Raw genomic sequence first — 14594 nt, forward strand, 5'->3', positions numbered from 1 at the left:
TTACTAAAAAAATTTAGGTGAACAAATTTTACACGATGCACGCAAAAGATTTTTTCTTTGTATTTGGATTCGGACAATACCACCAAATACAGGACTAAATCGGAAGATTTCCCAGCTCTCCTTTTGGCTAATCGTAAAACCATAAAAGCAACTTCGATCCACCAAATTCTTTCACCATTGGTTTCAGATTTGAAGCGGCTAGAAGTATGTTTTTGCATAGTTATTATAATTTTTTCAATAACTTTAATTTCCAGGACCGAGGACTATTCTTCTGGGAACGTGGCATCACTATAAAAGTCTGATTGGCTTTTGTGATAGGCGATAATTTGGGGGTGTCAGAACTGTTAGGATTTAAACAAAATTTTTCCACCTATTTCGCCTGCCGGTAATTAATTTTTTTTTCTTTTTATGTTTTATCTACATATAATTTAATTATATTTTAAAGATTTTGCGGCCCCACTTATCACGAATATAAAGATCATCCAGTGATTTCTAAACCGCTGAACATACATACCATGTAAATACTAGATTATCATAAATATTAAATAGACATCTGTAATATATGTAATTTAAATGTAATTTCTTTAGCAATTACTCTGAAGCCAGAAGACTCAGACTCTGACTTAGTCCTGGAAGATATGGTATTATGAGAAGCAGTGAGTTTTTTAAACTCAACTGCAATTATTGATTTATTAATTGGTAAAAAAAAAATGCGTGGTCGTCTCCATAGACTCTTTTTTTTCTGTGTACCTTTTCAATATTGCAAAATGTTCAATTTTTTTTATTTAAAATTGAAATCATGATTAAAAAAATGATCAAAAAAAAACGAAAAACAAAAAGAAATAATTCAATAATATAATAACATCAATGGTTTTGACAGCTGATGATAAGGAGCCACAAATTCCTAAATCATTTTTTTACCATTATTATTATTATTGATAACATTATTGATCCAATCAATATATGATGATGTTCGTGTATAAACATCCGGTGCACCAAACATACGGCATGGAAGTGAAAATGAAACAATACCAGTATGTATTGCACGTCGATCATCATCATCATGATCATTATTATCATTAGTATAGGTAATTAATGCTGATCCAGAATCACCTCTCATTGCACCCTGTTTGTGTGTGTGTGTATAAATAATAGAAATGTGAAAAACGAAATTCAAGTAAAAAAACAATGAAAAAATTACCGAACATCTACCATATGTAGTGACACCGGCACAAATCATACGATCCGTTATTGGTATTCGTGAAACATTATATGTTTGACGACAATTATCCATACGTACAATCGGTACGCGAACAGCTTTCAAACGATCGGGTAGAAAATTAAAAACCAGATTGTCCGTTGTATAACCATAACCGGCAACCGTAACGGTTTGTCCACCATGTAATTCATAATTCTTTGATTCAGGCAAACAAATTGGCTGTACACGTTGATTGAAAACAATTGGTTTTGTTGTTCGTATCAATGCAATATCATTCTGTGCACGACGTGAATTCCATTCTGGATGTATAATGATTTTAGCAACAGGTATCATTTGAATATTTTGTTGAAACAATGTGTAACGCCATCTATCTGTACCGAGTACAACACGTAATTGTCCTGGCCACCATGAATTGATTAATCCATCAACACAATGTGCAGCGGTTATTAGATAATTTTCATTGATAATCGATGCACCACAAATATGACGCCAATCTGGTATTGGTAATGGAAATAAAAGACGAAGTTTTTGCAACGAACCATGCCATGGAAATTCTTCAATCAATGCATCTTGACCACCAATTATACGTGGCTGTCTTGGTGATGATGATGGTTGTTGTTGTTGTACTTGTTGATTATGAATTGATCCGGTAATTTTTTGATATGTACCACATCGAATTGATATTGATTTATTTGTAGATAAAATTGATTCGGTTGTTGTCGTTGTCGTCGTTGATGAAACAAGATTATTATTATCAATTTGTTGAGCAATAATCATGTAGTACATTGTTTGTGTATAGATCATCATCAGAAAAAAAGCCAACATATGTCGAATGGAAAACATTTTTTTGTTTTGTATTGTTTTGTTTTTTTTCAAATTTTCATTGATTGATTTGATTTGATTTGAATCTATCATCGATGGATGTTCACAGCATTTTTATAGTCGAAATAGAAACAAAAAATTCAATTACATGGACCCCCTCTTTCATCCATATCCATCCGTCTACCGTCGAGAGTTGCCAATTGGAACGAATTTCTCGACGATGAACTTTTTTTTCTAACTGAATGATTTAACGATGAAATGAAAATCAAAACAAAAGTAACAGTTTGACCGCAAAAAAAAATCGAAATCACAATCCTGACCAATCATCCTGCATGTGTTATCATTATCATTGTCGTTGTGAGTGTGTGTGTGTGTGTGTTCATAACACCAAAACACCGAAATCTATTTTTTTTCGTTTCTCATGGATAATGATAATCAAATGTTGACTTGATCATCATCATGATATTCCGTCCGCATCCATAAGACCTAGATTTTTTTTTAAAATTTAGACGATATGACCTGGAAACCGAAAAAAAAATGAAACACCAACATCGTGGTACCCCCTCATAATTCAAATTTTCATTTTGGGTACACGACGACGACGACGTGTATTAGATTCAATCTTCCGTTCTCATCATCATCCAGAAATCTAGGCCAAATTGCTACGGTAATTGGAACGGAAATTGAATCATCATTAATGTGTATGTGTGTGTGTATGTGATATTTTCTTTGAAATTCATTCTGTAAAAATATGATGTCATCAAAAAAAAGTAATGAAGATTTTGGCAATGTAAGTAAGTAATAAAAATCTTGCTTTTTTCTTTGTATAGAATGTGTTACAAACATTCATTCATTCATCCATACAGAATCCACATCGGTTGTGATGCCAAAAATGATGAGCAACTTTGATGACTACGATGATGATGATGATGATGATAAAAAAAATTATTCTGTATTTCTTCCAATTCGTATGTCCTAAATTCTTTCTTCAAGTTTTTATTTCTCACTCTAAAGCTTAGTTTTTTTTTGTTGTTCGTTTAGTTCGATAATTTTGTCTGTGTGTTAACGGTTACCAATCTTTTGTTTTGACAAATGATTGAACAACCGAATAATAATCATAATAATAAATAAAATGGAACGACCACAATTAAAAGCCGATTATATTGAAAAGATTGAAATACAACCTGAAGATATTATACCAAAAAGTTCATGGTTCAAATGTGTAAAATATACATTGATATCATTGTTATTATCAATGATAATCATTGCAATTATTGCCATAATTGTTGCTGAATCATTTTTGGAACGATCATATCTTGCTGTTGGAATTATTTCGTTGGTAAGTTAGCAGAAAGATTATCTTGAAACTGACCAAACATTAATATTTTATTACTATTTTAATTTTATATATAGTTGGGCATCATATTATTCTTAATCGGATTGATTGCAATCATCAAAGAACATGTACCATGTATATTAATATTTGCTGTATCAATGATTTTCTATCTATTGCTATTGATGTATTCACGAATATTCGATACAGCCGGATGGATTATATTGCGTACATCGATATTGGCCTGTCTTATTTTATTGACAATAATCTATTGTATACTAATACGTGATTGGCGCCAATTACAAGTATCACGTTTACGTCAACGTGCAATTAAAGAAGTTACACAACAATATGGATTATCACCACTACCACCACCATCATCATCATCACAACATTATTATCGAACATCAATTCATCAACATCATAATCACCAATTACCAAATCATTTAATGCCAGCCAATTATCAAAATAATCCTAATCATCATCAATATGAACAGATTGAAAATATTTATTCACAGATTAGTAGTGCACCATCACCATCATCTATGACAGCAAAAGTATCAAATCATCGTACACCTGGTGTCATTTTGACTACCCATTATAATTGATTAAAATTTGTGTGCAAAAAAAAAGATTGAAAGGCTTAAAATTTGAATAAAATTCATTTAATTTTTCAATGAGCATAAAACAACAATTTTAATCTAACTTTGAATTTAAATGAACAAACACACACGTGTGTATGTTGTTGTTTTTTTGAGTATTTAAAACCGAAGCTTTTTGGATAGAAATCATCATCATCAGATTAAATTAATTTGGACAAAACATTTTCAACGGCAACAAATACTGTATCCACCGGTTTATTTGAATCAATTTTTGCCAATTTTGTTTTCAAATATTCCAGGATTGGATCAGAATTTTCATGAAATACTTGCAAACGTTTTCGAATTGTTTCTTCATTATCATCAACACGGCCACTTGTTTTACCACGATTTATTAATCGTTCAATCATCACTTGATCTGAACAATGAAAATAAAAGACCATTGTGCATGGTGAAATTTGTTTTTCAAATTCAATGGCCTGATTTATTTCACGTGGATAACCATCGATTAGAAATCCTTTGGATTTGGAAAGATTTTTTTCAATAGCTGATTTCAACAGAGTCAATACCTGTTGATTGGATACCAATTTACCGGATTGCATTACCGTATTCAATTCTTTACCCAATGATGAGCCGGATGCAACTTCATCACGTAATAGATCACCGGTTGATAAATGTGTGAAACCATATCTGTGTGGGTTTTATTCGAACCAACAACAACAAAAAAACCATGTTAAAATGTTCGAATGTTACAATCAGAAATCTGACTTACTTTGTTTTTATTCGTTCACAAATGGTACCTTTTCCTGAACCAGGACCACCAATAACAAAAATAATGATTGGTTTTGTAGATGTCGTTGATGTTTGCGTTGTTGGTGCCATATCAATGATATTGCTATTAGTAGTAGTAGTAGTAGTAGTAATAGTAATTGTATCGTCGTTATTGGACAATGGAAAAAATTGAATTAAAATTATGAAAATGACAAAAATAGCAAAAAACGACAGTGAAATTGTTAATCAGAGAAAAAAAAACCGAATCTAAACGATGATAAATCAAACAAACAAACACGATAGAAATTCGAAATTTAATCTAAGAGATGATGATGACATTTTCTAACAAACGAACGATTTCGAATTTTTTCGACAAAAAAAAAGTTTTTTTTTGTTCAAAAGAAAAACTATAGTGAATTCAACACATACACACACACACACACACATTGAGACCTTTAGCTAACCTTTTTTCTTTTTATCTGTTAATTCGAATTTTTTTTTTGTTAATTTCTATTTATAAAATCCACTACCACCACCATCATCACCACCACCATTTATCGTTAAAAATGCTGGCAATTAAATGTTTGACATAACAAAGAATTCAACGATTTACAAAATTATAAATTCTACATTTTTACACATTAAAAACTTACCCAAAGTTGAGTAGACCGAAATCAACCACCGTCTAGATAGGAGAATTTGGTTCTGTTTTCTTTCAATTTATCCGGAAAATATTGAATTTTTTCTTCCGAATAATGAAAACAAAAACCTCAATTTGTCCTTTATGTGCGTGTCCTAGATACATGAGTATATAATAACCATATTGATATATGCTATATAATCAATTCCAAACGAAAACGAAAACAAAATTCTTTTTGGAATTTTGTTTTTTCGGATACGTCATTTATGAATGAATAGATTCGTTAAATTCGAATGATTTTTTTTGGTGGAAAATTAAAATTTAATAATACGATAAAAGTACCCAAAATTACCTGACGAAAATAATTATCAAATTAATTACATCATCATCAACATTGAGATAGTGAAAAAAAAACAAAACATCTGTACCCAATAATAATGATTTTTTTAATTAAAAAAAAAAAAAAAAAATACCAGGAAGACAACAACAAAAAAATGAAATAATTATATCACACATCACATTCATACGATGCAAGTACATCTGTGTATATTGAACATCAATCAGGTACATTTTTTTTTGTTTTTGTAATTGAATGGGGGAAATTCTGATTTTTTTTTTTTTGATCATTTCGTTTATATAAAAAGACACATCGTTTGTTTAGATAGCGAAAAAAATGAAATTCATCATCATCAACAGCAGAAGCAGCGAATAAATCAAATCAAAATTCGATCAACTGTATCAATAGATGTACCTGGCCGATCAATATCAAATTGGCAATTTTTTTGGTTTCTTTTTCTGGATGTTTATCATCATCATCATCATCAAAAACAACAGCAGCTAAATATTTTTTTTTGTTTTTTTTGGTAACAATTTAATTTCGAAATTTTTTTTTCGCTCGATCACATGTTCATGTTCATCATTTTCATGTTTAACATTCACATTCGATTGTTTTCATTTTTTCGCTACATTCAAAAAAAAAAAAAATTTCTATTTTTGTCACATTCATCATCGTTTTACTCTTCTATATCGTATCAAAGTCACCAACTCATTGTGTCTTGACATCATCATTATGATCATTGATTCAAGAATCTTGATCAAGATCATCATCATCATCATCATCATTGGTTGTTGTTGTCATGATGATAATCGTGGTATATGACATCAACAAACGACGATGATGCCGAACATTTTGTCAACCAAAAAAAAAAAAAAAAAAATAACGAATTTCAATTTTTTACCACTACTACCTTCACCGCTACCACCACGACAACGACTACGATAATCCTATCAAGATTTTCAAGATTTATTATTTTTCTCTCTGTTTCTGTTTCTGTTTTGTGTTGTCTGAACAAACAAAACAAAACAAAACAGAAAAAATCGTAACAAGTTCAAAACAGGATATTATCATCATTTGTTGTTGTTGTTGTCGTCGTCGTTGTTCGTTTGTTTATTTGTGGGTATTTGTCATCATCCTGTCTTTCTATGTATGTGTTTGTGTGTTTGTGATATTTATGTAATTGAAATGCATGATGATCCCAATTTGATACCGGTCATCATCATCATCATCATTTAATCAATTATAGAGATGAATGTTTTTTTGTGGAAATCCTGTTTCAAAAAAAAAAAAAAAATTCATTCTGAATAATACACATATTTGTCCAGGTGACAAAAATTGAGTTTGTATGAATGTGTGTGCTGTTCTGTCACCTGAACATCATCATATCATCACCATCAAGGTGTGATTGACGGTTTTTTTTTAATTTAAAAATCCAAATGTTTTTTTTAAACATCCGAATTTTGATAATTAATAATTAATTGTCGTCGTAGTTGTCAATTAACATATTGTGTGTGTGTGTCAATGCCAAGGCCGATTATTCCATTCATTCAATGTTTCGGTTATTCATATTCATCGGATTTTTTAATGAGTGTGTGTGTGTGTGACAACAGCAACAAATTGAACAAAAATCAAAGCTCAATGACATTGAAATGTTGTCATTGTAAATTCAATCACAATCTCGGTTGTTTGAAGAAATTCAAATTTCAATTTTTTTTTTTGAAATTTAAAACACTGCACATAGTGATTTTATTAGTCATCATTATCATCATCATCATCACCATCATCAATACGATGAACAACCAACCAGTGTTTTTAAAATGTGAAATTTTTTTTCTTCTAAATTGAAATTAATTAATTAATAATGAATGATGATGATGTGATAAAAAAAAGAGCACCGAAAAGCAACAAGTGTTTGTTTATTTGTTTTTTTTTCTCATCAATCGATTAATCGATCGATGATGATGATGATGATGTTGGAATGACTCAATTTTGATTTTTAATTTTTGTGATTGATTGAAAAGAAAAATTTTTTCACCAAATCATTCCTCTTCATCTCATTGATCAGATTTTTTCTATCTTTCGACATTATACAAGGTGGAAATGTCTTTTTTTTCGAAATTTCATTTTACAAGTTTTATTTGATTGTGTTCAATAACAATAACAACAACAACAACAACAACAAATAATTGGCTAACCAAGTAAGTAGTTGTCTCTTATTATAACCGGATATGTACGTTATAAAAAAATGGGGAAAATACCGGCCCAAAAAAGAAAAGAGAAAATCTAAGAAACAAAAAAAAATTGTTCATTTCCTCAATAATAACTTTTTTGTGTTTACCAAATTTTTTTTCTTTTTTTTGGGTAAACATTGGCAAGAAAAACATGGTAAAAAACTAAACTAATAGTTAACTTTTATTTTCATCTCCTAGTAATAATATAATAATGGATATATGATAATTATTATGTGACAAAATTTTTAGTACATTAGATAATGTTGATGATATGATAATTATCTTTCTATGAATAATTACCTTCAGTTAATTATCACGTAATGTTTTATAATGATATAATAAATTGTTTTACAATTCTTATGTCATTTGGTCATTATTTGATCTTATTTGATAAATGATTTTATTTATCAAGTGGTATTTATGACAAAAATGTGCCAAACATTTTGATAAATAAATAAATTGATTGATGATGATGATGATTTGAATAAATATACGAAAATGTGAAGAAAATACTTGTAATGTGTAAATTGTCTTATACAGTGTGTCTGTAAAGTCATTTCAATTGCATCCTAATTATAAATATTGGATATATTATCGACTTGGATAAAAAAAAAAATTTCGTATGACGAATGGCTCCAACAAATTGAAATACAACCTGATCAGTGGAAACGAAATATCGACGATGGTATTGATAACCTGAGAATTTTAACTTAAGTTAAATCAACAAGAATTTATTCCGACAAATTACTGACATACTGGCGCCGGAAACTAAACATGATAAACACTGGGTGGCAAGAGTATACATGAAAGATATACGAAAGTTTTACCAGAACGGAAATGACCATCATCAAGTGCAAATTGAAGACATTGCGCTTTGAACTACTGGTGTGGTGATGGATAAAATTCCTGATGGAAAAATAGTACGAACATATAAAATAAAACTTGGCGATAATATAATGGTTCGTCCCGCTCTTCAACGTATTGTCTCATTGGAGATAGCAAAAACGGGGAGGGGGGAGAAATTTACAGAAAATACTTGTGATGTGTAAAATTGGCTTAAGGACAAAATAACCAATGACTGGAGAAATGTAATGTCAGTGGTGGTGAGAGAGAGAGAGAGAGAGAGAGAGAGATGGTTAATGATTTTCTTTCTTTCTTTCTTTACAATTAAAACTATTTTATTGTTAGTTAATCAACATCATCATCATAATGTTTTAAGATTTCATTGAATAAAGATGTCAATAAATTTTGTCTTAAACTGGTCGTTTTTTTTTGTTATGTGTTCTAAAAATTATAACGTTATTGAAATCACGTACAATAAACGATTAGTGTGGTGTGCTGCTGCTGCTGATAATGATAATAATAATCATCACTGTGTGTAGTGGTCATCTAAACTCCTTGATATATATGATTTATATTGCAGTTATAAACAAAATAAAAATTTTGTTGATATATTGTTTATATAAACATAGTCACAACAAGTGTTTTTTTTCATAATTTATCTTTTTAATTTTTTTTTACAGATTTCTCTCTCTCGTTTTTTGTCATTGAATCAATTTTTTTTTCTAAATTCATTTCAATTCAATTCAATCAATAATGTCTATACAGAATAATTTATCACAACATTATAATAATCATGGTGGTGGTGGTAATGAAAATGGTGGTAAAAATCATCATCATCATCATAATAATCAACAACAACAACAGCAACAACAACAACCATTATCGATAATAACAACATCGAATGATTTGGATAAATCATCATCAATGAAAAATGGTCATCAAACTACTACTACTACTACTACGGCTGCTTCTACAACAACAACAACAACGAATCATCAACCAAATGGTGATTTTCGTATGTTACCAATTATTGAACAATCATCACAGATTAGTAATGGTAATGGTAATGGTAAACAACCACGAAATTCAATACATTCAATGACAAATAGTCAAAAAAGTAATCTTTTAAATCGTACAAAAAAATTCTTAAAAGGAATTTGTTTGACAATTCTTTCGGGATTATTTTTTTCAATCACAACATTGGTTGTAAAATATGTTAAAGATGTTTCACCTGGTACAACGGCTGGTTTCCGTTATTTTGGTAAGCAAATTTTTAACCATTTAATGCAAATGATTATTATTTTTTTGAATAATAATTTGAAACATTTGTTAAATTCTCATCAGGAATCATTATACTATCATTTCCATTGGCATTGGAATCACCGCAACCATTATTCGGTATGTCTGGTACATATCTATGGATTGCATTACGTGGCCTGGCTGGTGGTACCAGTGTTTTTTGCCGTTATTCAGCATTACATTATATGTCGATGGCTGATTCTACAATCATCATTTTATCGATGCCTGTTTTTGTATTTGTTTTTGCCAGAATTTTTCTTAAAGAACATTTTGGTCCATATCATGTACTAGCATTAGTCATGTCTATTGTTGGTATAATTTTTGCATCAAAATTAGAAATTATATTTGGCAAACCAATGGGTGAAGAAAATGATTTTGTGATCAATAATAATACAATGATAATGACAACAACAACAACGACGACAACGACAATGGCCACAACAGAATTTTTCAATGATAATGGTAATCAAACAATGAATGAAACCAATTATTATATTGATGATAACCCAATAACAAAATCAATGGATTTAAGTGATCAATTAATTGGTACATTATATAGTCTTGGTGCAACATTTGTCGGTTGTTTTGTCTATGTGATTATTCGTAAGGTAAAGTGTTTTTTTCTTGAAATTCTTGATTGATTTATTAATTAACATATAATTTTGTTTACACAGCTCAAACATGTTGATAAATATGTGATTTTATTCAATTTTTCCATCATATCAATGATTGAAATGGTCATGATTGATTATTTTTTCTATGATATTCAATTACCAACAACTGGTTATACACCATATCTAATATTTCTGATTGGTATATTATCATTTTATGCACAATTATTATTAACACGTGCCATACAGATTGAAGAAGCTGGCGTTGTTTCCGTCGTACGTACAAGTAGCGAGGTAATGTGTGAAATTGTTTTGTTTTGTTTTGTTTATTTTTTTTTCTCATTTTTCTTCATTTAGGCATTTTTTGCATTCATATTGCAAATAATATTCTTTCAACAAATACCGGATCTATTCACCATGATTGGTGCCATATTAGTATTAAGTGCCGTTTTTCTATTATCATTTCGTAAATACATAATTGGATTGCCTGATAATCATCCGATGCGTATACGTTTTGCATTTCTTTCCAAATGATTGAAAAAAAAGTGAAGAAAAGAAAAAGAATCCAGAATCCAGAATCTAATTCAAGATAACAAAACAAAAAACAAAAAAAAAATTTATTTATTTATAAATTCATTTTTATTGATTCATTACAATTTGATCATTATATGTGTTTCTCATTATTATACACATGATAAAATCTTTGCATTTTTGTTTTTGTTGTTTTTTTTTGGCAGCCATTAATCAATCAATCAGATGAAAAAGTGAATCTTTTTTTTTTGGTTTCATCATTCATAATAACAGGAAATAAAGTTTATCCCGAATACGTGAATGTTCTGGTAATGATAGAACCCATTTACGCATTGCTGTCAATACAATACAGCTGGATACGACTAAGGCACCAAAAATTGACCATAAATCTGGTGTTTCTTTAAATATAATCAATTGCCAAAGAAATGCTAATGTAATATCGGTTGTAGCACGTACAACGGATACTGGGCCAGCTTGTTCTAATTGTAATGAACGTGTCAATAACATTTGACCACAGAATGAAAACACAGCCAACACTACTATTAGATACCATTCGAATGGTGTACGTGGCATTGAAAAACCATTCAATAATGTTGTCAATATGATGGTTTCAATGATGGCAACCCAGCCAAAATTAAACATAATCACAGCATGATGTGCACCTTTTGCTTTACGTATAAAAATGAATACAGATGATGAAAATATTAATGAACTAAGCGCGGCCAATACACCATATAGATGATTTAGACGATCATTATGATTTCCAACAACAATTGATGATGATGATGTCATTGTGGAATTTGAATTAATCATCATCATCGTCATTTTTGGTGATGATGATGATGATGATATGTTATTCACATTATTACCATTATGATAGCCAGCCATATTCATAAACATTGATGATGTTGATGACCATGATGGATGATAATAATTGTAATAATTATCATCCATAATATGATTACCACTATAGGAGAAAAATATTGGTAGTTTTGTCGTCATAATTAGGCCAATCATTGCTATTATTATGGTCAATGTATGAAATAAGCCACATGGTTCCTATAGAATGGACAAAGATATTTAGGTTTTATATATTCATTTATTGGCACCAAACTAACCTTTAGATAGAACCAAGCAAATATAGAGACAAATATTGGTACAGAGAAAATAATAACCGATGCATCAGCAATTGATAGATAATGAAATGCAATGAAACGTAGAAACAATGATGTAGCCCCGGCAATACCACGCATTATTAATATTGGACGTAATTCTGGTGGACCAAATGGATTCAAATCATGATAAACAATCAATGGTATGGTCAGAATGAATATGCCGAAAAAACGTGATACAGCCAATTGACCGGGATGAATATCCTGATTAAATAATTATCATATTAATGGAAATGAAAAAAAAACAGGCCAAGAAAACATACCTTAAGATATTTAACAATAACAGCTGATAATGAAAAGAAAACTGATGATAATGATGAATAAAAAATGCCTTTATATAGGGCAAAATTACAGCTATTAATATTGGCTGTTTCATTGGAATTTCGATTTTTCTTCTTCTGATGACTAGATTCTATGTCTGAATTGTGATGTTGATGATGTGTGTTATCAACAAGACGTTGAGTTTCATCATAACCGCTTATCAATCCTACTGAACCATGTTCTAATGATGATCGATGATTGATTGATTTATTCTCTGATAATTGATTTGTATCCATTTCTGTTTGAATCGATGTTGATGATGATAATAATGATGTTAATGATAATGATGATGATGACCAATGTCGGTTTTGGTGGGACAAATTTATTTTTTGTCAACTTTAATTTAATATTACAAGGATTAATTTTTTGACCACGAAATTCAACATTAGTGTTGTTTTGAAATAATGGATCACTTAATATTGTACCACCACGTCCACTGTAGTTTACTTGATTCCAACCACAATAACCATAAGATTTTCTTGCTGTTGTTGTTGATGGATTTTTCTGGCCATCATCATCATCATCATCATCATCGTTGAAATTAATTTCGTTATCATATTGTTGTTGTTGACGGTTTGCTGTTGGTCGATCGAATGGATATTCACTAGATGATGTGGCTGATGATAGCGACGAATATGTTTGTGAACGATTCATTCAGAGCATCTTATTGTTGTTGTTGTTGTTGTTAGGGAACAGCAGCTGAATTGAATGGAACAAACAAAAGATTCGATGATAATGAAGAATGACAAAAAAAAATGAATGAATGAAAAAACAGCAAGCAGCAAAATGTGTTAATATAGCAGTTTTATAAAAGAAAAAAGAAGACACACACACGATATGATGATGTTATATAGAGCAAAAAAGAAGAAGATCGATAACAATTATATTTTCAATATATAAATTCAATCAACAAAGAAATGAAATTCAAATCGATCCAAATATGATGATAATAAAGAAAAAAAAATTCCGAATGAATTGAGAATATATATTCTTATTATTATTATTATGTCGATATAGTCGAAATCATACAGATGTGAGAAGAACAGCTCAGCTATTCTCTAATTGAAATCGATTGAAAGAATTTTGAATTATGAATAGAATTTCATTGTCGATTAAAAAGGATGGCTTCCACTATTCATATCAGATGATGATCAAATTGTGGTGTTTTTTTTTGGATCGAAAAAAAAACATGTAAGTGAAGGCCCAATTTTTTTTTACCATCTATATAATAAACATATATTGTTGTCAATAACAGTTGATCAGAAGACAGAATTATATATTTAATTTAATAGAAGAATTCTGATTCTGTCAGAAATTTTTTTGTCGTTGTTCTGTAAAATGTAGATTTTTTAGCTATTCAAATTTAATCGAATTCTTTTTCATTTCTTTCAATAAATATAGATGACATGAATGTAATTGCAATGACGATTCAATGGTTGTTGTCGTTGTTGTTGGTCATCTATAGAATGAAATTTATCATACATTGACAATTCTCAAATGAAGAATCGATAAAAGTTGAATTCAAAATTCAATACTACACACGCAGAGACACACATTGCTGAAACCAATGGTTACCAGAAAATTTTTATTGTTGTTGTTGTTGTTGTGGAATTTGAAGAAGAAGAAGAAAAAGACGAAAAGTTTTTCCAATTCTTTGTGAATAAATAATAATTCGAGCAGCTACAAAAAAAATGGATTCCAACATACACACACACACACCGACCAACAATATATACAATCGAGAATATTGAATTCGAATATCTATATATATGGATTCTATAGAATTCGACAACCGCTAGCCATATATACGGATATAAATTGTCGATAACCACCAGAATGTTTTTCATGAATCAAGCGCAAGCGCT

General features: G+C 29.9%; 5 protein-coding genes across 7 annotated transcripts; 2 read left to right on the forward strand and 3 right to left on the reverse strand.

The window, feature by feature from the left end:
• Positions 1–626: 626 nt before the first annotated feature.
• On the reverse strand, positions 627–2771 carry LOC124496970 (trypsin-1). The gene is made up of 2 exons (XM_047060547.2): positions 1202–2771; positions 627–1126 (listed from the first exon to the last, which is right to left on the reverse strand). Exons 1-2 carry the CDS (start codon positions 2132–2134, stop codon positions 905–907), a joined length of 1155 nt encoding a protein of 384 aa, XP_046916503.2. The 5' UTR covers positions 2135–2771; the 3' UTR covers positions 627–904.
• Positions 2769–4051, forward strand: LOC124496971 (uncharacterized). Of its 2 annotated transcripts, none has more exons than XM_075732445.1 (4): positions 2769–2835; positions 2908–3009; positions 3061–3380; positions 3455–4051. In XM_075732445.1, exons 3-4 carry the CDS (start codon positions 3174–3176, stop codon positions 3980–3982), a joined length of 735 nt encoding a protein of 244 aa, XP_075588560.1. In that variant the 5' UTR covers positions 2769–2835; positions 2908–3009; positions 3061–3173; the 3' UTR covers positions 3983–4051. The 2 variants fall into 2 exon arrangements, with proteins under 2 accessions (XP_075588560.1, XP_046916505.2); XM_047060549.2 differs by having other exon boundaries at positions 3083–3380.
• On the reverse strand, positions 4024–5537 carry LOC124496972 (adenylate kinase isoenzyme 1). 2 transcript variants are annotated; one of them, XM_047060551.2, is made up of 3 exons: positions 5398–5537; positions 4746–4868; positions 4024–4663 (listed from the first exon to the last, which is right to left on the reverse strand). In XM_047060551.2, exons 2-3 carry the CDS (start codon positions 4853–4855, stop codon positions 4177–4179), a joined length of 597 nt encoding a protein of 198 aa, XP_046916507.1. In that variant the 5' UTR covers positions 4856–4868; positions 5398–5537; the 3' UTR covers positions 4024–4176. The 2 variants fall into 2 exon arrangements, with proteins under 2 accessions (XP_046916507.1, XP_046916506.1); XM_047060550.2 differs by lacking the exon at positions 5398–5537 and having other exon boundaries at positions 4746–5158.
• A 666-nt stretch (positions 5538–6203) lies between these two features.
• LOC124497013 (solute carrier family 35 member G1) lies at positions 6204–11417 on the forward strand. Its single transcript, XM_075732444.1, has 5 exons — positions 6204–7919; positions 9476–10056; positions 10140–10702; positions 10769–10999; positions 11063–11417. Exons 2-5 carry the CDS (start codon positions 9549–9551, stop codon positions 11237–11239), a joined length of 1479 nt encoding a protein of 492 aa, XP_075588559.1. The 5' UTR covers positions 6204–7919; positions 9476–9548; the 3' UTR covers positions 11240–11417.
• LOC124497011 (solute carrier family 35 member G1) lies at positions 11322–14469 on the reverse strand. The gene is made up of 4 exons (XM_075732441.1): positions 13197–14469; positions 12672–12967; positions 12355–12612; positions 11322–12295 (listed from the first exon to the last, which is right to left on the reverse strand). Exons 1-4 carry the CDS (start codon positions 13381–13383, stop codon positions 11498–11500), a joined length of 1539 nt encoding a protein of 512 aa, XP_075588556.1. The 5' UTR covers positions 13384–14469; the 3' UTR covers positions 11322–11497.
• Positions 14470–14594: the final 125 nt, after the last annotated feature.

The sequence above is a fragment of the Dermatophagoides farinae genome, chromosome 7 (assembly GCF_024713945.1).
Source record: "Dermatophagoides farinae isolate YC_2012a chromosome 7, ASM2471394v1, whole genome shotgun sequence".
Lineage (NCBI taxonomy): Eukaryota > Metazoa > Arthropoda > Arachnida > Sarcoptiformes > Pyroglyphidae > Dermatophagoides > Dermatophagoides farinae.

What these genes read in the sequence shown, in the direction of transcription:
- LOC124496970 (XM_047060547.2), bottom strand. Translation starts at nt 2,134, where the DNA reads ATGATAGATTCAAATCAAATCAAATCAATCAATGAAAATTTGAAAAAA. An exon ending in CTACATATGGTAGATGTTCG is followed by an intron (nt 1,127 to 1,201) that starts GTAATTTTTTCA and finishes ACACACAAACAG; the next exon opens with GGTGCAATGAGAGGTGATTC.
- LOC124496971 (XM_075732445.1), top strand. Translation starts at nt 3,174, where the DNA reads ATGGAACGACCACAATTAAAAGCCGATTATATTGAAAAGATTGAAATA. An exon ending in CTGTTGGAATTATTTCGTTG is followed by an intron (nt 3,381 to 3,454) that starts GTAAGTTAGCAG and finishes TTTTATATATAG; the next exon opens with TTGGGCATCATATTATTCTT.
- LOC124496972 (XM_047060551.2), bottom strand. Translation starts at nt 4,855, where the DNA reads ATGGCACCAACAACGCAAACATCAACGACATCTACAAAACCAATCATT. An exon ending in TGTGAACGAATAAAAACAAA is followed by an intron (nt 4,664 to 4,745) that starts GTAAGTCAGATT and finishes AAACCCACACAG; the next exon opens with ATATGGTTTCACACATTTAT.
- LOC124497013 (XM_075732444.1), top strand. Translation starts at nt 9,549, where the DNA reads ATGTCTATACAGAATAATTTATCACAACATTATAATAATCATGGTGGT. An exon ending in TCTATGTGATTATTCGTAAG is followed by an intron (nt 10,703 to 10,768) that starts GTAAAGTGTTTT and finishes TTGTTTACACAG; the next exon opens with CTCAAACATGTTGATAAATA. An exon ending in TCGTACGTACAAGTAGCGAG is followed by an intron (nt 11,000 to 11,062) that starts GTAATGTGTGAA and finishes TTCTTCATTTAG; the next exon opens with GCATTTTTTGCATTCATATT.
- LOC124497011 (XM_075732441.1), bottom strand. Translation starts at nt 13,383, where the DNA reads ATGAATCGTTCACAAACATATTCGTCGCTATCATCAGCCACATCATCT. An exon ending in TTATTGTTAAATATCTTAAG is followed by an intron (nt 12,613 to 12,671) that starts GTATGTTTTCTT and finishes TTATTTAATCAG; the next exon opens with GATATTCATCCCGGTCAATT. An exon ending in TTGCTTGGTTCTATCTAAAG is followed by an intron (nt 12,296 to 12,354) that starts GTTAGTTTGGTG and finishes TCCATTCTATAG; the next exon opens with GAACCATGTGGCTTATTTCA.